At 41.5% G+C, this 26,839-nt stretch overlaps 2 protein-coding genes across 6 annotated transcripts in view; one reads left to right on the top strand and one right to left on the bottom strand.

Moving 5' to 3' along the window:
- Positions 1-26,839, bottom strand: part of LOC148844028 (RING/FYVE/PHD zinc finger superfamily protein) — a 53,466-nt gene that overhangs the window by 17,499 nt on the left and 9,128 nt on the right. For 2 of the 5 annotated variants that reach the window (XM_088959618.1, XM_088959617.1), the window contains 5 exons: positions 22,283-22,352; positions 20,883-22,162; positions 5,771-5,831; positions 5,549-5,670; positions 4,245-4,335 (listed from right to left, as the gene is read on the bottom strand). In XM_088959618.1, coding sequence (XP_088815744.1) covers positions 4,245-4,335; positions 5,549-5,670; positions 5,771-5,831; positions 20,883-22,027 — 1,419 coding nt within the window. In that variant the 5' untranslated portion in view covers positions 22,028-22,162; positions 22,283-22,352. Of the gene's footprint in view, positions 1-4,244; positions 4,336-5,548; positions 5,671-5,770; positions 5,832-20,882; positions 22,353-22,470; positions 22,579-26,839 lie in introns of all 5 variants that reach the window. The other 3 variants (XM_088959613.1, XM_088959614.1, XM_088959616.1) reach the window with 2 other exon arrangements.
- LOC148844029 (uncharacterized) lies at positions 22,513-26,125 on the top strand. The gene is made up of 3 exons (XM_088959483.1): positions 22,513-22,635; positions 23,438-24,988; positions 25,538-26,125. Exons 1-3 carry the CDS (start codon positions 22,513-22,515, stop codon positions 26,123-26,125), a joined length of 2,262 nt encoding a protein of 753 aa, XP_088815609.1.

Genomic DNA, 26,839 nt, shown 5'->3' with positions numbered 1-26,839 from the left:
TTCTATCACGGGTTTCTAGAAACCAACTGACTTGGGGTTTCCTGCTAAGGGTAAACCTAGGTAACTAATAGGCCAGCTTCTGATCTCACACCCCAAAATTTCTGCAAATCTTGTTAGATCCCCTTCCTCCAAATTGACCCCTACAATTCCACTTTTGGTCCAATTTATCCTCAGCCCTGTCACTCCCACAAAATTATTCAGCAGCACCCTCAAATTTTCCACCCACTCCTGATTGTTTCCTTTACAAAAAAAATATGGTGTCATCTGCAAATTGGAGATGGGCAACTCCACCCTTTGATGAGGCCTTGAGCATCAGCTTTTGCCACCATTCTACTTAACACTTCTGCCACTAAGGTAAACAAGAATGGGGATAGGGGGTCACCTTGCCAAATTCCTCTCCTGGCTGGGAAGAAGTCATTTGTTGTGCCATTGATTCTGATTGAATAGTGAGCTAAACTAAAGCATCCTTTGGTCCAAGCCCTCCATCTATCTCCGAATCCGAATATTTCTAAAACTTTTAGGACATCCCAATTAACCAAGTCATAGGCTTTTTCTAGATCTACCTTACAAACCAGCCCCTTTTCTCTACCCTTTCTTCTTTCCCCTACACATTCATTAGCCACCAAGATTTGATCCACAATCTGCCTTCCTTCTACAAAAGCTCCTTGAAAAGGAGATATGATCGAGGGTAATACCTTTTTTAGTCTTTTTGCTAAAACCTTTGACAGAATTTTGTAAACACTCCCAATGAGACCTATTGGTCTAAAGTCTTTGGGGGTTTTGGCCTCCCTCTTCTTTGGAATCAAAGTGATAAATGTGGCATTTGCTCCTGGGGATACCTCCCCTTTGGAGAAAAATTCATTAAAGACCTCTAAGATGTCTAATTTTACCATATCCCAACACTCTTGATGGAAGGCAATGGAGAAGCCATCCGGCCCAGGGGCTTTAGATCTATTCATTGAAAAAATAGCTTCCTTGGTTTCTTGCAGGGAAAATCTCCTTTCTAGGACACGAGATTGTTCTTCTGACAAAATATCACCTTCCATCTCTGGCAATTCTGGCAACACTCCCTGTGGGCTTGAGAAAATTTCTTTAAAGTGATTTACGAAAATCCTTGTAATCCCCTGGCTTTCTCTTACCACTTGTCCCTCTTCCTCCACACTCAAGATTAAATTCTTCTTTCTCCTTCCCATTGCAAGAGAGTGAAAAAACTTAGTGTTTCCATCCCCCTTTGCAAGCCACTGACATCTTGATTTCTGTCTCCAACAAATCTCCTCCTTTCGTAGTATCTCTTCAAGTTTTTACTTTTGATTCCATGGGCTTTAGATCTATCCATTGAAAAAATAGCTTCCTTGGTTTCTTGCAGGGAAAATCTCCTTTCTAGGACACGAGATTGTTCTTCTGACAAAATATCACCTTCCATCTCTGGCAACACTCCCTGTGGGCTTGAGAAAATTTCTTTAAAGTGATTTACAAAAATCCTTGTAATCCCCTGGCTTTCTCTTACCACTTGTCCCTCTTCCTCCACACTCAAGATTAAATTCTTCTTTCTCCTTCCCGTTGCAAGAGAGTGAAAAAACTTAGTGTTTCCATCCCCCTTAGCAAGCCACTGACATCTTGATTTCTGTCTCCAACAAATCTCCTCCTTTCGTAGTATATCTTCAAGTTTTTACTTTTGATTCCATCTTTCCCCTCCTTTTTTTGAAATGACTCTAAGAGCCTCTTTCCTGTCTAGCTCCTCAATCCTTTTCACCAAGATATCTTTTATTTCCTCTACCCTTCCAAAATGGGCTTTATTCCATTTTATTTTTTCTTTTAGCCTCTTCAATTTTCTGGAGAAACCTACCATTTTTAACCTCCCCAAAGGTTTGAGTGTCTTCCACCACTCCTTTAGCCTAATCTTAAAGGTAGGGTCTTCGAACTACATGTTCTCAAATCTGAACGGAGAAGGGCCTCCCCCTGGGATTTCTTTCTCAATACAAATAGGGTAATGGTCTGAGGTTGAGGTTACTCTAGGTAAGCCTATTGCAATCAAGGATCCCCATGTTTCTTCCCACTCTAGAGATAAGAGGAATATGTCTAGTTTGGAGCAGGTTGGGGGGGATTGAAAATTTGACCAAGTATAATCTACTTGAAGCAAGGGGGGTCTCTTAATCCAAAGAGTCTATTAGCCTATTGAACCTCCTCATGCTAGTAGTTAATCCCTGATTCGGGTTGTTTGATTCCCCCAAGTATCTGATGACATTAAAATCACCCCCCACACACCACGGGCCATTCCACAATCCCCTGATGGCACATAATTCCTCCCAGAAAGCTTCTCTTTCTCTATAGGAATTAGGAACATACACATTTGTTAAAGCCCATTCTCTTCCGTCCAACTTTCTTTTAATTTTTAGGGAGATTGAATACTGGCCTATCAATTCTTCCACATTCCATTTCCTCATTTCTCCATATGGTCAGAATTCCCCCTAAAGCTCCCCACGAAGGTGTATATGACCAACTCAAACCCCTAGCTCCCCAAATGCTACTTGTCCACCCTCTATTCAGCTCTGATAATTTGGTTTCTTGAATCATGATCAAGTCTAGCTTTTCTTTCCTAAAAAAATTCATGATTAACCTTCTCTTCTTGGCACTTTCTAATCCTCTTACATTCCAACTTATTATTTTCATCTTATTGATTTGTGACACCCTAGGTTGGTACCTCTCAACACTCCCCTCTTCTTTTCTTCCCAATTTCCTCCTTCTCGTAATTTATTCCACTCTTAAGCTTCTCAATCTCACTCATTTTCCTTTTCCTTCTAACCCCTCCTTTCCCTCCTGCCCATCTTCCTTTGGCCCCTCCAGAGTTTCGTTCTGGGATTGCTTTGTTTGGGTAGTGAATGGGTTTAGGCTAGCCTCAACACTATCCAAACCTAGGGTTGGGTCAGCTAGAACTTCCAGGATTAAAGATATAACCCTAGCCCTCTCCTCCTCTACTCCATCTCCCAACTGATTCTTTGGCTCCAAAATTGCGGCACTTTGGATTAAGAGTTCCATAGTTGGTGGGGTTATGACAGGACCTGCACAGGTAGCCAAGACCAAATTAGAGACCTCTTTAGAAGGGAGCAAAGGAGAGGAAAAAGGAATAGGAGATAAAAGTGTGGGGATTCCCTGGTTCGGCACGTCCAAAACCTTCCTTCGAACGAAACCGGTTGATTGAGAGTCCCTAGCAGGAAACACTGGGATAGCATCCGACTTTTGTTCCTCTTGTGTATCTGTGCTTCGGATAGTGTTGATATTCGGATCTCTATTTTGGATATCCTGACGTTGTGTCTCCCTTGGTAATTCTCTTAGATCATTGTCGGCTACAACTAGGTCCGCCTTAGGGGATGAGGAAAGTCTCACCTCTATTTCTTGTTCCGGTGACAATACAGAGGTTCTAGAGGGTTCTTCAAACAGTAGAAGCGTCCCTGTTATCTCATCATTCCACAGATTATAAGTTTTAGTGGGTAAGACACTTCCAATGTTGCTTTCATCGTGCCAGACATCTTCTTGCCTTGGATCTTCCCAATCGTCTTCATCCTACCTTAATGGATACATTTATAATAAAAATATGGTATTCGTGCTACGCACCCCGCCAAGGACACCTTATCACTTTAGATGATGCCTTGAGAACAAAGTTGTGATCTTTCTCTCTATTTCATCCCTAATTTCTAAAGGTGCAATGTTTCTTCTCCTTCTCATCTCTATTCAGATCTGATTTTTTGTTGTCATAACTGAGATCCTTAATTTCCTCTTCCAATCCCACAGATTGTAGGACTTCACATTGTTATCTAAATCACCATAAGAGAAGGATTGAAGGATCTCTAATAGGTAATCTACTAAGGTCATCCAGGGACTCATTTGTCATTTGTAACAAAGACCTATGAGCTTAGGAAGAAGGTCCCTTAAGGCCTTGATGAGATCCTCTTGTTAGGAGAAGACTGGTAAGATGCAAGTTATATAGGTGGTTACCTCTTCCATTGTATTCTGTATGTTCCTACTGTTACAAACTTATAGTCTTGTAATCTCTGTAATAGTTGTATCAGTTGGTTATCCTTGCTTATGGTGTGGGGGAAGGACCCATCAAAGATTAGCAAATAATCCCAACTCTAAATAACTGCATCTTTTAACTGTGCAGCTGTGCTTACTAATTTGAACAACTTAAAAATGGTATCAATGCTACTTAAAGATACTAACCAAGAAAATTAACAAAACGGAATTACCTGAGGAACAGCACAATCAGAATGAATTGGATCCCAAAGGACAGCACAGGAGCAGTCCCAATCATCTGTTTGAACTTCAAAAAGTGGTGCCCTGTAAACAACAATTAATGTTGAGTACTTTGCACTTCTAGAGCACAAAATTGGTTTTGCTACTGAGAATCATAAATATGTGAAAGCTCAATTCAAAAAAAGAAAAAAATAAGGGCAAAGACAATTAAAAGGATCCAAGAAAAATAATAATCCCATCCTCCATAAGTGGGCCAAATAACAAATTCATGAAGGTACATATGAGAAAATGGTGTTGTGAGAAGTGAGAACACTATTTCCAGATGCAGCAATTCCACTGGAGCAGAACAATCAATTTTCACAGCATAAGGAGGTTATGCCTTCTGCTTGTCTAAAGGATTGTACTCCCATGCTGCAAATTGTGATAATGGACTTGATCCCATATGTAAGGATAATGTTTTGAGTTATAGTGATGATTCAGTCACTTAGAGAAAGGTTGAAAATGATAAAGATAACTCATGGAGTAAGTGTCTATTTGAACTCGACCAAGTTGCATTACTTCTTAAACTTCTTCGCCCTATTTGCTTGGGTCCATCTAAATCTGATGCACATATTTGGACCCCAAAACTGCTGGGCTCTTTTTCGTGTATTTCTTTCTTCTCTACTTTGTGCTCCATCCTCAACCCTCAGTCTTTCTTTTGGAAGGAAATTTGGTCCAAACCTATCCTCCCTAAACTAAGTACTCTGGACAACTTACAAAAAAGAAGCCCCTGTCTCATTATTTCCCAAATTAGTGCATCCTCTTGAAAGCTTCTGGAGAAAGTCCTCTATAGATATTTTACATATAAATATCATTTTATTTACCATATGAACATGCATCTTATGCTATTATGTTGTATCCTTTCATAAAAGTTTAAAAGCATTAAAACATCAACATTATTTTATTGCATTAAATAATATATGAATATGATTAAAAATATTACATACAAGAAAGAAAGAAGGAATGAATCATCTACAATGCTAACTCAAATAAAGCATGGGTTTAAAGTGAAAAGAAGCATATAACAGAAAAGTAAAATCTGTAATCTGTTGAAAACAACAGAGGAGATATTAAAACAATGGGGAATATGTAGATCCTAGAAATATATCGTGTCAGTACCCATGGAAACGAAATTATGTAATGGAAACATTAGGAAATATATCAACATGAGAGTTTCATTGGCTTAAAAGAGAATAGTCACTCATGATAGGAATTAGGAAATGCTATAAAATACTTGGCTGAAACATTGCTCCTGTACCTGCGCCACTTTCCACATATATGTCCCTCAACAATTGCCCCTGTGTCATCATATAGAACTTCTCGACATTGAAGCCAATTGCCAATAGAGCTGGGTGTGGAAGACTTCTTGGAATTCCATCCCTAAGAAATCAAGATCACCAATTATTTCTCAATTCTAGTAGAAGTTTATTGGCAAAATATAGAAAGTAAATACTAAGAGAAGGCAGGGGCAAGGCCTTACATGAAAACAAACATGCTCTGTAGCATCCATTTCAAATGGTTCACCAATTGAATCATAATTGCTGTGTCAAAATGTACCAAATGCCAAAACAGCGAGAAATGATGAGTATCATGCCAACAGTGTGATACAAATGAAAGACTAAAGCTGAACTCTTTTTAACATATTGAAAGTTAAGTGGCATTTTTATAATCGTTTTTACCAGTAAATATGACTTCTGAATTTTTTAATCAAAAACCATTAAAGAATTCTATTGATATATGGATAGAGAATGATAATACCACATTATTGCATCAAGCACCCCTTACAAGTAGTTTAGCCATGGCTAACTATCTCATTCCAGTTTTCTTTTACAAATCCACCCTTGGAGGATTTTCTTGTTGGACAATGTATGCCCTTAGCTCCAATCAGACTTAAGAACATTATTGTTTCATGTTGATATTGGTATGCTTTTTGTGTATTACCCCTTAAGTTGGACGCTTATGAGACGTGTTAGTTTATAATATTCTCAGCCATTGGATAGGCTTGGTGAGTTTATCCTGACAAGGCTGACATTGGTGTGCTGCCAAATAGTTGGAGCAGCTTGTCTCAGTTGTCGGGGTAGACCTCAAGCACATGCGATGTGTGTTTAAACACTGAACCTGGACCGATTTCCAGTTATGCCCTGTACCTTAGAGATAGATGGGCAAATTGGAAAGTTACACATAACCTCATACTTGATTATGGTACTGTGCTAGGTGTTGAACTGGGCTATCTTTAATGTTTCAATCAGTGAGATCCATCAAGGGTCAAATACATGGGCATGTTGGGGCAGTTTGGGAAATCACCTGAGTGGGTGATCATAGTGATAGGATCGACCCCTTTGTTAGACAAAGTGAATATCAGGGTTTACAATCTCTCTGATGGAAACCTAAACTGCCAACAGTGGATTTCATCTGTATTTGAAATCTAATTTTGCAAAATGCATTTATATGTTATATACTACTATTTTATGAAAAAGGTTTGCAAAGGGTTTTAATCTTGGGATCCATCTGAGCAGAGAGTGTGGCACTACACCTTCCAGGTTGCAGCCAAGGGAGAGGTCCTTGTCGGGTAGTGTTTTGATCATTATGAGCCGAGAGGTTAAGTGTAAGAGACCATACGGGGTTGATTACCTGATGGGCCTTAACTCACTGAAGTCCATTATCCTTGAGTTTTCATTGGGTGGCTGAATCCAATGATCATTTAGGTGTAAATGTTGAGCCCAGACTAAGCCCATGCCGATTGGCTCAGGGGTTCATTGCTCTGAACAGTGAATTCGGCCTAACCTCTTTCAGAAGTAGGGCTGAACCCTTATGAACTTGAGTGAGACCTTTGTGGGGTCCCACGCCATACAATATCAGGCCCAAAGTGGCCATGCAACACTTAGGGACGTGAGCCTTTAAGGAAAATGGGCCTAAGGCCCATTATTAATATGATTAGTTAAGTCGTCACATTGACAACTTAAGTTGTCATATGATTTGGGTCAAAACTGGGCATGGTTCTGGGTATGGAGCACTTATCCTCTTAAGAGGATAATGCTTATCTCTTAAAAGAGTTCAAATCCAAATCGGATTTGGATAATCTCCTAATTATATTAGGAGAGAGCTCCGTATAAGGGGTTTAAGAGGAAGAGGGAAAACAGAACTTGTTTTTCACTCTCGTGCTCTCTCCTCTTCTCTCTTCTCTCTTCTCTCCCAAAAACCCTATTACGACTAGGCTGTTTTGGAATGGTAGAATACTGATATGTTTCATTCTATTGTCAATGGGCATATTTATACAGTAAGCTGGTGCAATAAATAGAAAGAAATAAGAATAGAAAGAAAAGAAAATAGAAAGAAGAGAAAATAGAAAGTACAAAAATAGAAAGAAAGAAATAGAAAGAAAAAACTTTCAAAATCAGTCCTTCCACAATCCTAGGAATATATACAATTCTATTTTCAAATCTGAACCAGTAACCCCACGTTTTCCAACACTCCCCCTCAAGCTGGTGAATAGAGATCCTCCATTCCCAGCTTGGCTATAATTCTCCGAAAGTCTGTACTATTGAGCCCCTTTTAGTAAGTACATCAGCCAGTTGTCCTTTTGTAGACACATAGGGAGTGCAAATCAACATGCTGTCCAGTTTCTCTTTTATAAAGTGTCGATCAATTTCGATGTGCTTCGTCCTGTCAGGTTGAACAGGATTGTGAGCAATATTGATGGCTGACTTGTTGTCACAATATAGTTTCATAGGCTCTTCTCGTGGAATCTTCAGGTCTTCTAAAATTATCTTCAACCAGAGTAATTCACACACTCCTTGTGCCATAGCCCTGAATTCTGCCTTTGCACTTGACCGAGCCACTACATTTTGCCTCTTACTCCTCCAAGTGACTAAGTTTCCTCCTAAGAAGGTACAGTAACCAAAAGTGGACCGTCTATCTACTGGAGATCCTGCATAATCAGCATCTGCATATGCTTCAAGAGTCAGTCCTCCATTTCTTCTGAATAAAATTCCTTTTCCTGGATTGGCTTTCAAATAGTGCAGAATTCGATGAGCAGCCTGCAAATGAACTTCTTTAGGATTATGCATAAACTGACTTATTACACTTACAACATATGCAATATCCGGTCGTGTATGTGCAAGATAAATGAGTTTTCCAACTAGTCTTTGGAACATCTCCTTGTCTACACTTGCATTCTCGTTGGATTCTCCAAGTTTATGATTGGGATCTATAGGCGTGGAAGCTGGTTTACATGCCATATTTCATGTTTCTCTCAAAAGATCAACAACATACTTTTGTTGAGAGATAAAGATGCCTTGTTTAGAATGTGCAACTTCAATTCCGAGGAAATACTTTAGTCTCCCCAAGTCTTTTATCTCAAATTCTCTGGCAAGGCAGTTTTTCAATGCTTCATTCTCCTTTTTATCATTCCCAGTAACGATTATATCATCCACATAGACTAATAGTGCAGCAACTCCCCATGAGGCTGTGTTTGATAAACAATGTGTGGTCACCTTGACTTTGCTTGTAACCTGTACTCAGCATTACCTTCGTAATCCTTCCAAACCATGCTCTCGGAGATTGTTTGAGACCGTATAGTGCTTTCTTCAACTGACAAACTCTGTTCCCTTTAATGCCTTCTCCAAAACCTGGTGGAATGTCCATGTATATCTCCTCTTCTAGATCACCATGGAGAAACGCATTTTTTACATCAAACTGTTGCAAATCCCAATTTTAGTTAGCAGCCAACGAAACACCCTTACTGTATTCATTTTAGCTACTGGGGCAAAAGTCTCCTGATAATCTACCCCATAAGTTTGTGTATATCCGTTGGCTACCAGGCGTGCTTTGTACCTTTCTAATGACCCATCAAATTTGTACTTAATTGTGAACACCCATTTACAACCTACCGTCTTCTTGTTTCTTGGTAGATCCACAACTTCCCATGTGCTGTTTTTTTCTAATGCCTCCATTTCCACTCTCATGGCTTTTCTCCACTCCTTATTAGAAAGTGCCTCGGCTAGAGTATTAGGAATTGGAATGGTGTTAAGGTTGGCTAGAAAACTTTTATGGGATTTAGAGAATCTTTGGAACGATACATATTTGGCTAAAGGGTACAATGGGTGTTTGGTACATTCTCTAGTTCCTTTTCTCAGTGCAATAGGTAGGTCATACTCATACTCAGACTGTGAAGGTGTAGGTTCAGGATCTAAGCATCCCTCAGTTCTAGGATTAGGAGTTGAATCTTGGACTTGCACAGGTTGAGGATCTGGATTTTTCCTCTTAGAGTAAACCTGCATATATCTCACCTTATCATGCACATCATTCGTGGGGTTAACAATGTCCGAGTTTGGTTCAATGGTCGGGTTGTTTGACTCTTGTTGAGACTCGGGAATGTGGGGCTCAGAGGAATGTGACTCAGAGGGATGTGATTCTTGACAATTGAATGTCTGTGAGGAGGGTAATACATCTAGGGAGAGTAGATTCGAGGCCTTATCTTCCATTAATGAGAGCTCCCCCTAAAGATAAGGTTGAGTGAAAAAATATTTTCCTTCCTCAAATGCGACATCGATGGAGATGTAGAATTTTCTGGTGGCTGGATGATAAACCTTTCTGAGTTGGGGAATATCCCAAGAAGACACACCTGATTGCTCGTAGGTCTAATTTTCCCTTATTATGGACATGAACAAAGGCAGTGCAGCCAAAAATTCTTGGTGTGAGATTATTTGAGGCTCGAATATCAGGGTAAAATTGAGAAAGGACTTGTATTGGGCTTCGGTTGACAAGAACTCTAGATGGTAGTCTATTTATGGTGTAGGCAGCAGTAAGGACAGCTTCCCCCCAATATTGTTTTGGCACCTGATTTTGAAAGAGAAAGGCTCGGGTGGTTTGCAAAAGATGACCATTTTTTCTCCCAGCTACCCCGTTTTGTTGGGGAGTGTTAACACAGGAGGATTCATGCACAATGCCTTCTTTCTGAAAAAATGGGGACAAATTCTGATTAAAATAATTTGTAGCATTATCAGATCGAAACCTTTTAATTCTCGCACCAAACTGAGTTTGGACCATGTTATGAAAGTTGGGAAGAATCGTACCCACATCAGATTTAGACTTAAGAAGAAAAATCCATGTGACCCTAGTGCAATCATCAATAAAGGTGACGAACCATCTGGAACCAGTAATGTTGGGAATTTGAGAAGGGCCCCATATATCCGAATGAATCAAATAAAAAGGAGTTGAGGATCTTTTATTGTTGATTGGGAAAGAAACCCTTTTGTGCTTAGCAAGTTCACAAACATCACAATGAAAGGTTTCAACATCAATTCCTTTAAACAAGGAAGGAAGCATTGTTTTTAAAATAGGAAATGAATGATGACCAAAACGGAAATGATGACGCCAAATTAAATCTTTATTGGAGGTAGATAAGAATGACTCGTGTGTGACATGCACAACAGTGTGAGATGATTTGTTGGTTGCTTCAAGGTAGTAGAGTTCATCTCTTTCCTTAGCAAGTCCAATCTTCTTCCCCGAAACCTGGTCCTGAAATACACAGCAAGAAGGGAAGAATACAACATTGCAGTTTACATCCTGGGTGAGTTTATCTATAGAGATAAGGCTAGTGGATAACTTAAGAACGTGAAGCACATTTTCAAGTAATAGGGATGGAGTAATTTGAATATTCCCAATCCCTGCCACTGTGGTGAAAGAACCATCAGCAACAGAAAATTTTCTATTACTAGGACAAGGTGTATAGGTGAGAAAATGTAGTGAAGAGGGTGTCCATGTGGTCAGTAGCTCCAGAATCAATAATCCATGGAAAAACACTAACCGAGGCATGTAATCCAAGAGATAAAGACTCACCTGAGAGAGCAAGAGAGGTAGAACCACTTCCTGGTTTCAAGGATTTCAGGAAGCACCTTAGTCTTTCAATTTCTTCATCATTAAATGGTCCCTGACTTGAGTGTTCTTACTGCGGGGTTGTGGAGACATTATGGGCTTGTTGAACTCCTTTTGAAACTCCTTGATTTCCCCATTCCTTGCTGGATGTGGGAGGTTTCCCATGAAGTTTCCAGCACCGACCTTTCGTGTGTCTGGGCTTCTTGCAATAGGTGCACCAGAGGTTATCTTTAGAGTCACGGGTGGTTGTGTCACGAGCCAAGTTGTGATTGTTCTCACCCTTTGAACCACTGTAACTTCCTCCCCTTGCCACCATGGCTGAGCCTTCGGGATCTTTAGGCTCAAGCATGATTCCACGACGGCTTTCCTCAGCTCTGGCAAGGGCTATGACTTCATTCAATGGAGGCACTTCTTATGTGCCAAGAATTTGTATTCGAACCCGATCAAATTCAGCATTCAGTCCAACCAAAAAATCATACACCCTATCTCTTTCAATAAAATTCTTCACGATCACAGCATCATCTGCGCACTTTGTCTCAAGAACCCGATAATGATCAAGCTCATGCCATAAATTTTGCAGCAGATTTGCATACTCTGTAACATTCCTGCTCCCTTGTTTGGCCGCCACAGTCTTCACTTTGACCTCATAGACACGAGCAGCGTCATGGGCTTTGGAATAGGTTTGTCGGACAGCATCCCAAATAGCCTTTGCAAAGGGAAGAAACATATAAGTATCACTGATCTCGGGTGTCATTGAACTCCACAACCATGACATAATCATGGAGTCCTCTTCGTCCCAAGCATCAAAATTTGGCTCGCCCAACCTTGGTCCTGTTCCAAGGAGGTGACTAATTTTTGTTTTCCCTTCAAATAGGTACGCACTAGTTGTGACCACTTCAAGTAATTCTGGCCATTCAGTCTATATGTTGCATGAATATTCTGCAAATCACCAGTGTGAGAATGAGAATTTGTTGCTCCTTCATCAGTTTGGACGGGAGCACTTGTTGAAGTCATGTTGGACATTGTTAATGGAGGAAAAAATGAACACTTCTGGTTACAGATCAACACTGAAGGCCAGAAGAGAAAAACACAAAAAAACTGGCAATGAAGGCCGAAAAAATCTCAAGGTTGACAAACCTAGAGCTCTGATACCATGTTTTGGAATGGTAGAATACTGATATATTTCATTCTATTGCCAATGGGCATATTTATACAGTAAGCTGCTGCAATAAATAGAAAGAAAGAAAAATAGAAAGAAAAGAAAATAGAAAGAAGAAAAAATAGAAAGAAGAGAAAATAGAAAGTACAAAAATAGAAAGAAAGAAATAGAAAGAAAAAACTTTCTAAACAAGTCCTTCTACAATCCTAGGAATATATACAATTCTATTTTCAGATCTGAACCAGTAACCCCACGTTTTCCAACATAGGCCTTTCAAGAACTGATTTTTTATCAGCTTTTCCTCCAAGTTTTTGTAAGAAAAACATTGGGGAAATCAGGCTCAGACATCCCATTTGATCCAAGCAAGTTGGATAGCAGTTTTGCAGAAAACTGTATTGCTGAATCGGCTTCTCATTTACTGTGCCATCTTCAGTTGGAGGGCGGTTTTTGGGACTGAATTTGGCCGTGAACTACCACTCTGGGAGCTACAATTTATGGACTCCGTATCAGGTATAATCTTCCTTCTCCTTGGTTTCAAATCTGGTCCAGTTTAATGCAAGAACGATCCTAAAATTTCATTTTCAAATTTACTGGGAAATTGGTTTCTGAAAAGTTTAAATTTTTTTTTAATTTTGGCCATCCATCTTATGGATTCAAGCTCTACTCCAACATTTTTTGGTAATAAATAAAAACACAAAAAAAAGGTTAGATCAGATGGGTGATTAGGAATCACCAAACTATGAACATCCATACAAAGAAACTCAAAAGACACTGAAGCATTCAAAACTCCCCAACAGTTTCCATCTCTAAAGTAGTCCAAAGACCTGCCCCAAAGGATTCTTTTGGCACATCTTTCTTTCCATTGAAGATTCTTCTATTTCATTGAATTCTGTTCACAATTAATCAGGTATGCTAATGGCTGATCATGGTATCAACATTTAGCTTGCTCTCACTTCCCATGCTAACTTTTTCTATCTCAACTAATTGGGGTATCAGCTTTTTGATCAGCAAGCATGCTGGTGTATGGGTTGATGAAACAAGGACTAGATAGAGAGAACATGTTCCAAGTGAGGGAGTACCCCTGATGTAAAAATATAGTGACAATTAGTATTTGATCCAAAATTTGGCAATTCTTGACAAAGGTTCCTTGTTCAACTAAGACCACCAAATGTAACACTTCTCTCAGTCTCACTGCCAAAGCTTTTGCAATATGATTGTATGAGCATGTTTTAAGACTAACCAGCCTAAAATCATTTGTGTAAGCAGAATTTGACTTTTCTCTCCCCACATGTTTTCTGACTTCTCCAAGGTCAAATTCCTACATTTTGGTGCTAAGCATCTTCACTTTTCTTAATATATGGTCAATGAAGTTGTTGTCTGTCAGACACATTCTCTTCATTGCCCGAGGAAGGAGACGAAAGAAATCTTCAGGTCGGTTTCAAAGTGGAGACGAGATGTCAAGGTGGAAGCAGAGTTTGCTGTTCGAGAAATGTAAAGTTCAAGGGACTACATCCCTGAAGGTACGAGAGGAGAAAAGAGCTTCAATCTCCCTAGTCGGAGAAGCAGTGCAGTGGATAAAGGGGTTCATAGATGGAACAACATACTCTATGAAAAGGTTGGGTTGGAAGAGCAATCTTGATCGTTCAAGGAAAAGGTATGAGGCTGAACCCTGATGGAATTGAAAAGGTCGGTTTATCATAGTGTCAGAGTTCTTCCATAAAGACAAGAAACAAATGGTGTGTTTTCCAGAAGGTTTTGAAAGCAGGGGGTGGCTAAAAGTAACAGACACTTCATGACTTCCTGGTTTTTCATGAGACTGAATATAGGTCAGACCAAGAGAGGGAGCAGAAGGTTGGTGAAGAGATAAATGAAGAGTACTCGGTAAGTTCAACCCCCTCGGTGGAGACTGAAAGTAAAGGCCTGGAGAAGACACCCTAATATTCAGTTCTTGCTCTGGGGTGAAGGCACCCGTTGATGTGTATGAAGGAGTCTGGGATAGGAGATATATTGTTGTGAAAGTTAAAATTCAGGAATGGAATCTTATTGCAGATTCGGTGGTGTCCTAAGTTTAATATTAATAAATCTACTGTAGTACTTCCATTTTGTGAGAACAGGAGCCATCATTGATATTGGAGAGGTGGCTGTCGAACCAGTAGTGGAAACACCAGAGGGTCAAATGCTATTTGAGAGATGGATCATGTCCTGCAACGAGTTAGAGCTTCTCGATGATCGTACAGTGGTGAAACTGATAGGACTTCCTTTTAACTTGTGCAAGAAAGAAATTCTTTGCAGGATCATCAACTCTTTTGGCAGAGTAATGGAACATATCAGCTTCTCCAATCTGACAGCCGCGGTTGCGACAATAGGTGGGATTAGACTGGAGAGAATACCTCGATGCTGTGAGATGTTTGCAGATGGTAAATGGTGGAAGGTGTGGATCGTAACAGAAACTGAAGCATCACTTTGGTCAGGATGCTCCAAGGTTGAAGAAGGTGCTGACATGGCAAAATGGGCTACAGGTGGAGAAAGGGGAGCGGCTGAACTAAGCGCCAGAAAGACTGAACTATTTAGGGAAGGTGAACAGTCATTGAACGTTGACTGAACAGAGGAGAAGACAAATGAAGAAAAATTTTTAAATTCATTAGAACTGAAAAAATGTGTAGCAGGTGGGGTGTCTTTTTTTGAAGCACTTAAAAGAGGCGTCAGTTCAGATCCAAGGTGGGCTCCACAAAAAAGGAGTAATCCAGGGTTGACAATGTCTGACCCAACTGGTTTTAGGGTCAACCAAACCGGCAGTCCGGGTGCTAGATTAAACCAGTGGGGCACAGCATCAGGTGACGCTTTAGTAAGTCACGTGAACAGAAGGGGAGGAGGATCGCTAGGAGACAGACGTTATGGTCTATCTTCTTCCTCTCTTTGCAAATCCAAATGGTGATGACTCTAATCGTGGGCTGACTCTAAATTGGGCATCTCTAGCCCCATCGGTGGAAAAGGACGGCAGCTCCTCCGGCAACGGTCGCCCCAACCAAAGGTATTAAAGAGAACATTCAGAGGAAAAAGAACTGGATGATGAAGGCTGGCTGGACTGAAGTTTCGGATGAGGACGTGACTGAATCGGATGACGAGTCCCTTATTGGCAGTGTGGGAGAAGACAAGGATTTGGAAGCTGAACTGGAGGGAATAGACGATGCAACAAAGGTGGTCAATCTTTTCAGAGAAGAAAAGAACGCGGTGGGTTCTCCCCCTGTTCTAGTTCCAACTATAATGGAAAGGGGAATTAACAAGTGCGAGTCTGATCCTGAGAATGAGAATTCCAACCGAATACTAAATGAAGGGCAATCTACTCCAAATGGCAGTCAAAGGCACGGTAACTGCAAGGAATTAGCAGTGAATACTTAGAGGCTAATCATTGATAGTCTAGTTGGAGACAGGTCACAGAGTCTTGGCAGTAAGGAATTTGTCTCCCCTAAAATGGCTTCTAGACGCACGATAGTAACTCCTGTTCAAGTTGTGGATTCTAACCCCCCTTCGCCAACTCCACCAGATACGTGTAAATTCGGGTTTTAGTACTGACCAGTGATTTAAAAGGCACGCCTAGGTGCACAGGCAAGGCGCATTTTAGGGTAGGCGCCTCGCCCAAGTCCTAGGCACGCACACTTGGTGCGCCTTGCGCCTTAGCCCTAGTGTGCGCCTTTTGAAAATTTGCCGCTTTTCCTTTTTTTTAGTCTGGCAGCTGGGCTGGGGGCTCCTCCCCCGGAGCCCCTGCCACGCCCCTCGAGGCCAGCCCAAACAAGTTCATGTTAAGGTCTTAAATTCTTAGTTTTCATACAAAAAATAATAATTCTATAGTTTTAATTGCTTTTAAGAAGATATTTTATTAGGAAGAATGAATGGACAACATTGCCTCGGGGGACATGGCACAAAGGCGGCTCGTATAGGAATGTAATGTCACATTAGCTACTTGATGCAATTGAGAAAAAAAAAAAAAGAGATTGTGGGTTTTATACGTTTGAAAATGTTTTATATGTTTGATTTCATTTTTAAATTCTCGTTTGAATATGCTGTACATATTATATTTATGTCTTTTAATTTTAGATAATAGGTTTTTTAAAACATTTATTTTAAAACTTAAGTTTATATTTTTATAAATATTATGTTTTATAATTTTTAGCTTCTTTTTAAATTGTGCGCCTTGCCTCAAAAAGGCACGCGCCTCGCCTTGCGCCTCAGGCGCAAAATGGCCCTTCCGCCTTGCGCTTTTAAAACACTGGTACTGACCTTGTCCCTACTTCTGTCTTTCCTATTTCAAGGCTCCAACACTTTCCTGAGCCAACATCCACCTTGAAGTTTCTAAAGTGGGGAGGGATGTATTTGAGGAAGGGGAGGAGGAGAAGGGAATGAGAATGTGGAAATTAATGGAGGAGTTTTTTGAGGAATTGATAAATAGGGAACTAGAATAGGAAAGGGCTCAAGATGGGAGAGGAAAGATGGAGAAAGGAGATGTGGGGGGTAAGGATGGTAAGGAAACTTTAGAGAGGATGGTGGGTGAGGACAACCAAGGAGATTCAGTGGCAAAATTTGTTGAGAAACTTGGATGCAAAATAAAAGATCCCAACGAATTAAAAGTTTTTCTGAAGGAGAAAAGGGGGGGCAGGGGGGAAGAGCTACAAAGGAAAAAGAAAAATGAGTGAGGCTGAGAGGTTACGAAAGGACCTAGAGGGAGATAAGGAGTTCAATGAGAGGAAGGATAGAAGGGGAAGTAGGTAAATCAAGGTTGATTTGGGGGTAAACAAGAGTCGAGGAAGATGAAAACCATTAGTTGGAATGTTCGTAGGTTAGATAGTGCTAGGAAGTGGACCATTATTAAAGAAGTGTTCAGGAAGGAAAACCCGAATATCTTTCTCATTCAGGAAACTAAATTGGGAGATTTTGATAATAGATGGGCTAGAAGCATATGGAGAAATAGAGGGTTACGGTGGGCGTTGTTAGTCTTGGGGCTCTTCCGGAGGTATTGCGACTCTGTGGAAGGAAGGTACACTGGAGGGAATTGAAGAACTAATGGGTAAATTCACACTATCCACAAAATTTCGACAGGTGAATGATGGTTTCGAATGGGTGATGACTAACATTTATGGCCCTAACAAATATAGGGAGAGAAATGAGCTTTGGGAAGAATTGAGTGACATAAGAGTCCTTTGGGATGGACCATGGTGTATAGGAGGGGATCTCAATATAATAAGGTTTGTCGAAGACAAGTAAGAGTAGATAGAGAGTTACAATGAGGAGATTTAATGAATTTATAAATTCGTTTGAGCTAAAGGAGATGCCTCTTTCACATAATAAGTTCATTTCGTCCAATTTGCACTCAAATCCAATTTGTTCGAAGATTGATTGGTTCCTCTTTTCAATAGATTGGGAAGAGCATTGGGGAAGTCTAGCCTCAAGGGCTATATGCCTAGGGTTACGTCTGATCACTCGCCAATATTGATTTGCAAAGAAGAATTTCGAGGGGGAGGTCCAGCTCCTTTCAGATTTGAGAATATGTGACTGAATCATCAGGGTTTTGTTGGAAAAATTAAGGAATGGTGGACAGAGTACAATTCGAATGTTCTATGGGAGAGTATAAAGTTCAATCAGAAGCTGAAGCTGAAGCTGAAGGAGTTAAAGATTAAAATCAAAGAGTGGAATACCCATCAGTTTGGCAGATTAGAAGAAAGGAAGCAAGAGTTGATACATCAAATTGAGGTCTTAGATGCTAAGGAAGGGGAAGGATTCTTCAGGGAAAATGACAGGGCTGAAAGGTGGTCTCTAACAATGCAATTAGAAGAGATTTTGAATAAAGAAGAGATCAGCAGGAGACAAAGGAAGGTGATAGAAATACTAGATTCTTTCATGGCAAAGGCCAGAAGGAGAAGGAACTTCATATCGAAACTTGAAGTGGATGGAGAATCTTTGACTCAACATGGGGAAATAGCTAGGGTCTTTGTGGATCATTTCAAATCAATCTTTATACGACCCCTTTCTCGGAGAATAGGCTTAGATGGGTTGGAGTGGACAACACTTTGGGAGAATGATAAGATATAGTTGGAAAGACAAAGACCTTTTCAGATGGAGGAAATTAAGGAAGCAATCTTTTCTATTGATAGAGCTAAGGCTCCAAGGCCAGATGGGTTTACAATGGCATTTTATGAGGATTGTTGGGATTTTCTAAAGCTGGACATCTAAAAGGTGTTTAATGAGTTTTCTGGAAGAGGTGTGATTAATCCGGGGATGAACTCTACCTTTATTGCTCTTATTCCTAAGAAACCAGATTTACTTCATCCAAGTGAATTTAGACCCATCAGCTTGGTGAATAGTCTCTACAAGATAATAAGCCAAGGTTCTTTCTTGGAGAATTAGAGAAGTGCTTCCTTCCTTAATATCCTAGAATCAAGGAGCTTTGTTGGGGATAGGCAAATCATTGATCAAATCCTAATAGCAAATGAGAGCTTGGAGGATTACAGAAGAAGTAGAAAGAAAGGGTTAGTGTGTAAACTCGATTTGGAAAAGGCGAATGATTTAGTGGATTGGTCCTTCCTTTTGGAGGTTTGAGGAATTTTGGATTTGGAGAGAAATGGTGTAAATGGATTAAGGGCTGCCTTGAGTCGTGTCATTATTCAGTCCCGTTGAATGGAACAATAGTTAATCATTTCCCTGCCATCAAATGTATTAGACAAGGCCGCCCTCTCTCCCCTTTCCTGTTTACAATGATTGCAGAGGTACTTGGGAAGCTAATTGACAGAGCTGATGCTAGAGGATTGGTGAGGGGTTGGAGAGTTAGCATGGATAGAGTCTCGGTGGCACACCTTCAGTTTGCTGATGATACCATTTTGTTTCGTGAAGGGGATGAGATAAGCAGGACTAGGAATCTGAAGTTGGTAGTACATCCATTTGAGAGGGTGTCAAATCTCAAAATAAACTTCAGCAGGAGTTGTGTGGTGGGGGTCAACATGGATGAGAGAGATACAGGAATGTGCTTCTATGTTGGGCTATGAGGTTTCCTAGTGGCCAATGAAGTATTTGGGACTCCCCTTGGGTGATAATTCTAGAAATATCAGTTTTTGGAATCCTGTGATGGATAGATTTACCAAAAGGCTGGCCACCTGGAAGAAAAACTATCTTTCTTTAGGAGGGAGAATCACCTTGATTAGGTATACACTGACAAACCTACTGGTGTATTATCTCTCCGTGTTTAAAATTCCAGTAAGAGTGGGCAGAAGATTAGAAAAATTGATGACGGATTTTTTTGTGGGAGCCGGGGGAGGAGGAGAAGGACCATAGAGTTACTTGGGAGATAGTTTGTAGAAACAAAAAGGATGGGAATCAAGCTCTTTTGGGGAAGGTTAAGAGAGTTTATCCCTTCCCTTGGTTGCTGTATGCTGTTTTATATATCAATTAATAAAATTCTGATTATTGATCAAAAAAAGATTTTTATTAAAAATAAAGAAAAATGAGATCTTTCTTCCTCCTCATCCCCCCTCCTCTTAAGGAGGCTTACACCTCTTTGTGTTTGGGAGGCTTACGCCTCTTATGTTCTGAACTATGCTTCATGCCTCCAGGTAGTGGAATGCCTCACATCATGCCTCCATGTTTTAAAACATTGTGTATAACAACAGCCACAAAGCTTTGACCTTATAGATTATCCCACTTCAATAGGAACCAAGCGCACAACAGTTACATAACCCTCTTCATCTCTAAAGACCCCTCCCACTTCCTGAGGGCCCCATATTTCCTCAGCTCACTGCATACCATGTACTACAGCCATAAGCTTTTCCCTTATAGAATCTTCCACCTCAATAGGACCCAACAACATTAGCGTTATACATCAGAAGAAGAACTTCTTCCCCCTATTCCTCCTCCTCTTGAGTCTTATGCCGCCTTATGCTCAGGAGGCTTACACCTCCAAGTAGTGGAACACCTCACATCATGCTTCCATGTTTTAAAACATTGATCATAGGTGCTAAAACCAACCTGTGCCTGGCCCTACCCATCCCATGATCACCCCTAGTACATAGGTCAAAAAATAGTTTGGCCAATACTTTGGCTAAAAAAGGTGTGAACAGGATGAAATGTTTTGGGATAAATTGTATTTAAAATATAACTATGGGGCTAGGTCGCTGTTTGCTAGACTACTCCAACTCCCCAAGGGATGCTTGGCATGTTGTACATATTCCATTCTTTCTATATAATCTAATAAAGTCCAATAGTTACCAATCAAAAAACAGCACACCAGTGTTTTCAATTTGAAATTTAGGATAACATGTGTGCTGATTGTTAAACTATAATGTCATCCTAAAAAAAATTGAAACAGAACATCTTATAACTATTACTCATAATTAATATTCTCACATAAGTAGAACACGGGGAACTTTCCACCATGACCAGAAGGTAATAGATTGATATTTCGAACTGTATCTAATGTTTCACTTTTTTAAATCAAATGCAGGGTAATCTACAGGTACCAAATAAAACAAACATAATAATTGTCAAAAGAGTGGGAGAAGCCTAGGGAACATACTTGGAAACCGGACCAGTCCAATCAGGAACCTCTGCCTGAAAAGCTTTACCAATTCGAACACCTGATGTATAAGACCTAGTGTCTCTCAACATTAAGGAAATAGGGCCTAAATCACCTTTAGATGCAGTATTCCTATACTCAGGCATGCCAGAGCTAACATTTGATGATCTTACAGGAGCACTCTCCAATGAAAGTTTACACTTCTTTTTCAGACAAGGTGGACAATACCATTCATCAACCGGTATCTTCTTTACTTTAGGGTTGCAGCAAGACACATGAAATGCATCTTCACAATGATCACAAAGTAGCATCTTCAGTGGATTGTCTGAGCGGCTACATATTTTGCATGACCGCAAACAATTGCTATCAGTGCCAATACCCAGCACTTCAGTAGAAGCACAGGCTCTGGCAGGCCAAAATTTTTCGAGGAGCCCATGGCTTCTAAGTATAGAGATGCATAGTTCCTTTTCTGATAAATCTTCTGCCAATACTTCTATGGCCAAATTGTCTGATGAAGAACACTCTCCAGTGTCATCCCCTTCAGTCTTTGTAGATGCAGAAACAAGCTCCATACATGACTTTGATGATGAGCAACTATCATTAACACTATAGTACCCAATACCAGGCTTGCACACATTGGTGTTGGGTGCTTCGCCACGCACATTCTCTTCTCCAATAGAACATTCTATAATACACTCTGACTTTGAAACAACACCCAAACCCCCAGTACAGTCAATCTGTCTACAAGGACCATTCTCAAGATTCCTTGGAATTGAAGAACATCCAACAATAGTCTCTGACTTTGAAACAGCATTCAAACACCAATTCTGGTTTATCTGTATACAAGGAGCATTCTCAAGATTTGGCTGGTAAATCTGTTGGCAATTTGATGCATTTTCACTAACAAGATCTTTGTTGCATAAATCTGTTGGCAAGTCAGGAGATCTGAAGTTAGTTCTTTCTTGCTTGATTTGAGAACCTATTTGATCCTGCTTAGCCGCCTGTAAAGGGCCTTCAGAACTTAAGGAAGAAAGAAAGCCACCACTTTCCTTGGTGTTGGTTGCTGCCTTATCTGATAAAAGAGCAACTGAGTTCCTTTGTAGTTTTCTTCGCTTGTACACTAAATTTGGTGTGCTTGCACACATATTGCTGACAGTTGATAAGTGGGAAGAGATTGACTGAACTATAGAGAAGGAATCATCACCATTTCTTTCATTCTCTCTGGTTGTAACTGTATTTTTGCAACCATCCTGAGGATGTTCATCACATGTTGGACACTTCTGCCAAGTTTCAGCACCGAGCATCCAATTACATAATAAGTCTTGCTTTCCATGGTCAGATACAAAAGATATAGCTGCTTCAATTGAACTAGGAAGAGAACTTTGTATCAACATTTTCACCTGTACTAATATTTAGAGTATGCTGCTTGCTGAATCTCCAGATGAAGCCAATAAACCACTTTTAGCTTCCCTATGTATTACAGAAGAAATGAAGAACATGGTGTGATTATAAACATCATAAGAACCACATATCTAAAAGCAGCAAGAAACCTACCTATAAATAAACACAAATAAATAAAAAGCAAAACCTTGTATGTTTGAGCAGTGTTTATCCTGAAGATATCCCTAGGATGGTGAAGGTGCAGTCAAATGGAGTGTTCTACCCCGTCTGGTTGGTGACTGCAATTGAAGCCTCCCTGTGGAATGAAGGAAGGAAGGTTGAAGAAGATTGGTTACATGGACTTCAGGGAGTGGTTAGTTCAAATCGGCTTGAAAATTTCACAAATATGGAAGTTTAGGGGAGATGTTAAAAGCAAAAAAAACTGATGCTGAGCTACAAATCAAGGGATGAGAAGGCGTGTGGCAGGTCCCATGTACAGGTTCTGACAGGTGGTAGCTTTGGCAGGCAAGTGGTAGGCAGGTTACACTAGAAAGGCAGGCTAATACTCTTACAAGGGGATGTGGACTGACTCCATGCTCCTTTGGTCAGTCTGGTCAGCAAGGCAAGCTAACAGCTAATGTTAATCTGGTCCTGGGCCATGTAGGCACCAGAAAAGAAGGTGCTCTCTTAAACTCTCTGTTGGGACACAAACTAAAGAAATACAAGTGCACAAGAAAAGGCCACGACAGCCTTTAAAGATTGTAACTAACAGCCAACCACTAGATCAAAGATTGTAACGAACTAGACAAGTGGACTGACAAGTGCAGAGGCTAGTACAACAGAACTGTAACAGCTGTATAACAGCAGTGTATAAATAACAACAGGCTATAATCGAATGGGATTATTGAATTGGGAATACAACCTCTCTCTCTCTCTCTCTCTCTCTCTCTCTCTCTCTCTCTCATTCTGGAGGTAGGCTCCCTCGAAAGAGTCCCTGAGTTAGGCAGTTCCTAACAAGTTGGTATCAGAGCCAATTCAGAGCCAAGATGCCAAGCACAAGATCATCAGCAATGGAGAACAGAGTCGATTACATGGAAGGAGAAATGCAAAGAATATCAGTCGACGTCAAAGAAATCAAATAAAGCTTTGCATCCTTGCTGGAAAGACTGGCACAGGCACCACCGGAGCAAATTCAGGAAGAACGCAGTGACACCAGTCATCGAAGTGGATCAAGAACTGCAAGAATCGAGTTTCCCATCTTCACAGGAGGAGATCCCACTTCCTGGCTTCTGCGAACAGAAAGATACTTCAATTACCACGACACACAAGGCCCTGATCGTGTTCCACTAGCCTCTGCACACCTGGAAGGAGAGGCGATCATCTGGTACCAATGGTACCGGCGACGACACCCAAGGGCCACATGGACCGACTTCACCGACGCCTTAACCATGCGATTTGGGGTTTCAGCCTTTGAGAATTATGATGAAATCCTCACTAAGCTAAGACAGACCAGCTCCATCCAAGATTATCAAATGGTGTTTGAAAGATTGGCAGTGAGCGTGCAAGGCTGGCCAGAAAACGTGCTCGTCGGCAATTTTGTGGGAGGACTTAGGGAGGAATTGCAGCTGGAGGTAAAAGCCATGCAGCCCACCACCGTTCTTGAAGCAGCAGCAATAGCCCGGTTACATGAAGACAAAATAAACCGGGCAAAGAGGATCAGCCGACCCCTGGGAGCTGCGATCAGGCCTGGTGTAACCAACCAAGAACCAGGAATCTTGGGTAAACCAGAGCCCAGATCAGGAGTAGGAATCACAGGCAAGGATGCCATCTCTGGTTCAGGCCCCGGCTCAGCCAAGAGGTTAACCTGGGCTGAGATGCAAGCCCGACGAGAAAAGGGCCTTCGCTACGCATGTGGAGACAAGTTCGGGCGGGTCCATCGATGTAAGGTCCTGCAAGTTTTCTTCCTGCAACCTGAAATTGAATATGTCGAGCAATCAGCCGACATTGAGGAGCCAAGGGATGACCAAGAATGGGTACAAGGGACAAAGGAATACCCGGAAGTATCCCTGCAAGCCTTGACCGGTCTTGCTTCTTCTCAAACGATGCGAGTAACCGGACTGATACAGGGGCGCCATGTATCGGTTCTGATAGACAGTGGCAGCACCCTCAATTTCATCACCCAAACCTTGGTCAGGCAACTAGGGGTTCCAGTCCAACCATGTGCAGCCTTTCGGGTGCACGTAGCTAATGGGAGCAACCTGGTATGTGACAGTACGTACACAGAATTAAAGATAAGGATACAAGGACATGAATTCGAGGTGGATCTACACCCCCTGGAAATCAGTGGAGCAGATGTCGTTCTCGGAGTCCAATGGTTAAGGCAACTAGGGCCGGTGATATGTGATTGGGCCCGCCTCACCATGGATTTCCAAATGGGCAGCTCACAGGTACATATTCAAGGGCAACAATCTAAGGGCCCAGGACCTATCAGCCTCGCCTCCCTAAGGAAGCAAGCAGCAGACCCAGCCCACATCGTTTTAATGCAGATAGACTCCCACACAAATGGCCCCATTCTAGCCCAAGACAGCAGATCCAAAGAGGGCCGCACACAACTACAGCAGCTCCTTTTGAAGTTCTCAGTGATCTTCCAAGAACCTAAGGAACTACCACCAAAGCGTGCCCATGACCATCACATCCCCTTGCTGCCCGGGACTGCACCTACAAATGTAAGGCCCTATCGTTAGCCCTATTTTCAGAAACTGGAAATTGAGAGGCAAGTGCAAGAGATGCTTGATGGAAAAATCATACAACCCAGCCGAAGCCCATTTTCCTCGCCAATATTACTTGTGAAAAAGAAGGATGGGACGTGGCGGTTTTGCATAGACTATAGGGCCCTGAACAGTATCACTGTGAAGGATCGGTTTCCGATACCAGTAATCGATGAACTACTGGATGAACTTGGCAGAGCCACCATATTCTCTAAACTAGACTTGAGATCGGGATATCATCAAATTCGGGTCCATGAAGGAGACATCCACAAGACTGCCTTTCGTACACACGAAGGGCATTATGAATTCCTAGTTATGCCGTTTGGGCTGACCAATGCGCCAGCTACATTCTAGGCCCTTATGAATGACATATTTTGACCCCATTTGCGCAAATTTATACTTGTATTTTTTGATGACATACTTGTATATAGCGCTACATGGGACGAACACCTAATACAACTACAAATCACCTTGGAATTGTTAAGGACTCATAAGCTCCTTGCAAAGGAGTCAAAGTGCGCATTTGGACAAACAAAAGTACATTATTTGGGGCATGTGGTCGAGAACGGCAAGGTAGCAGCAGACTCGGAAAAGATCTCAAGCATGACAAATTGGCCCCGACCTCAAAATGTTAAGGAGTTACGAGGCTTCTTGGGATTAGCAGGATACTACTGGCGATTCATTAGAGGGTATGGACTGATTGCTGCCCCCTTGACCAGTTTGCTTAAGAAAGACGGGTTCTACTGGACTAAGGAGGTCCAACAGACCTTCGAGAGACTCAAGACAACTGTCTCCTCCCCGCCAACGCTCGCACTTCCCGACTTCTCAAAGGACTTCATCATTGAATGTGATGCATCAAGCCAAGGAGTGGGTGCAGTCCTCATGCAAGAAGAAAGACCATTAGCATTTTTCAGCAAGGCAATGACCGCACAAAAATGGGCCAAATCAGTATTTGAACGCGAATTGATAGAAATTGTTCTTGTAGTTCAGAGATGGCGTCCCTACCTCCTGGGAAGGAGATTCATCATACGAACTGACCACCAGAGCCTGAAATTCCTGTTGGAACAATTCGTACTCTCCCCGGAACAGCAGTGATGGATAACCAAATTACTTGGCTACGATTATGTCATTAAATACAAGGTCGGGCACGCTAACAAGGTGGCAGATGCATTGTCACGCCAGCCACAACTGTTCCCATTACTTCTCACAGGCCCTACATGTTCCATCATGGGACAGCTAAGGGAGGAAGCTGAAAGGCACCCACAACTGTGCAAGCTGCGCGCAGAGATCCAAGAAGACCCTACTAGCCACCCAGGGTACACAGTGGAAAACAACTTGCTACTATATAAACGCCGAATGGTGATACCACAGGATTCAGCCCATATTCAACAGCTCCTGGAATTGTTCCACTCATCCCCAGCAAGAGGGCACTCAGGGATCCTACGCACTTACAAGAGACTAGCCACCCAATTCCATTGGAAAGGCATGAGAAATTCGGTCCAAAAATTCATAGCCGAATGCATCATTTGCCAGAAAAATAAGGCGGATACCCAGTCTCCAATGGGATTGACACAACCACTCCCAATCCCGACACAAGTATGGGCAGATATATCCATGGACTTTATAACGGGACTCCCCCTTTCCTAATGGCAAGTCCGCCATTCTCGTAGCAGTTGATAGATTCACCAAATACGGCCATTTTCTCCCTCTGCCCTACCCCTTCACAATCTCCATGGTTGCTGAAATTTTTACTAAGGAGGTGGCACGACTGCATGGTACCCCCAACTCTATTGTCTCCGACCGTGACCC

Source organism: Nelumbo lutea, chromosome 8 (genome assembly GCF_056320005.1).
Source record: "Nelumbo lutea isolate HS-2025 chromosome 8, American lotus-T2T, whole genome shotgun sequence".
Lineage (NCBI taxonomy): Eukaryota > Viridiplantae > Streptophyta > Magnoliopsida > Proteales > Nelumbonaceae > Nelumbo > Nelumbo lutea.
This window is presented reverse-complemented; position numbering and strand designations above follow the sequence as displayed.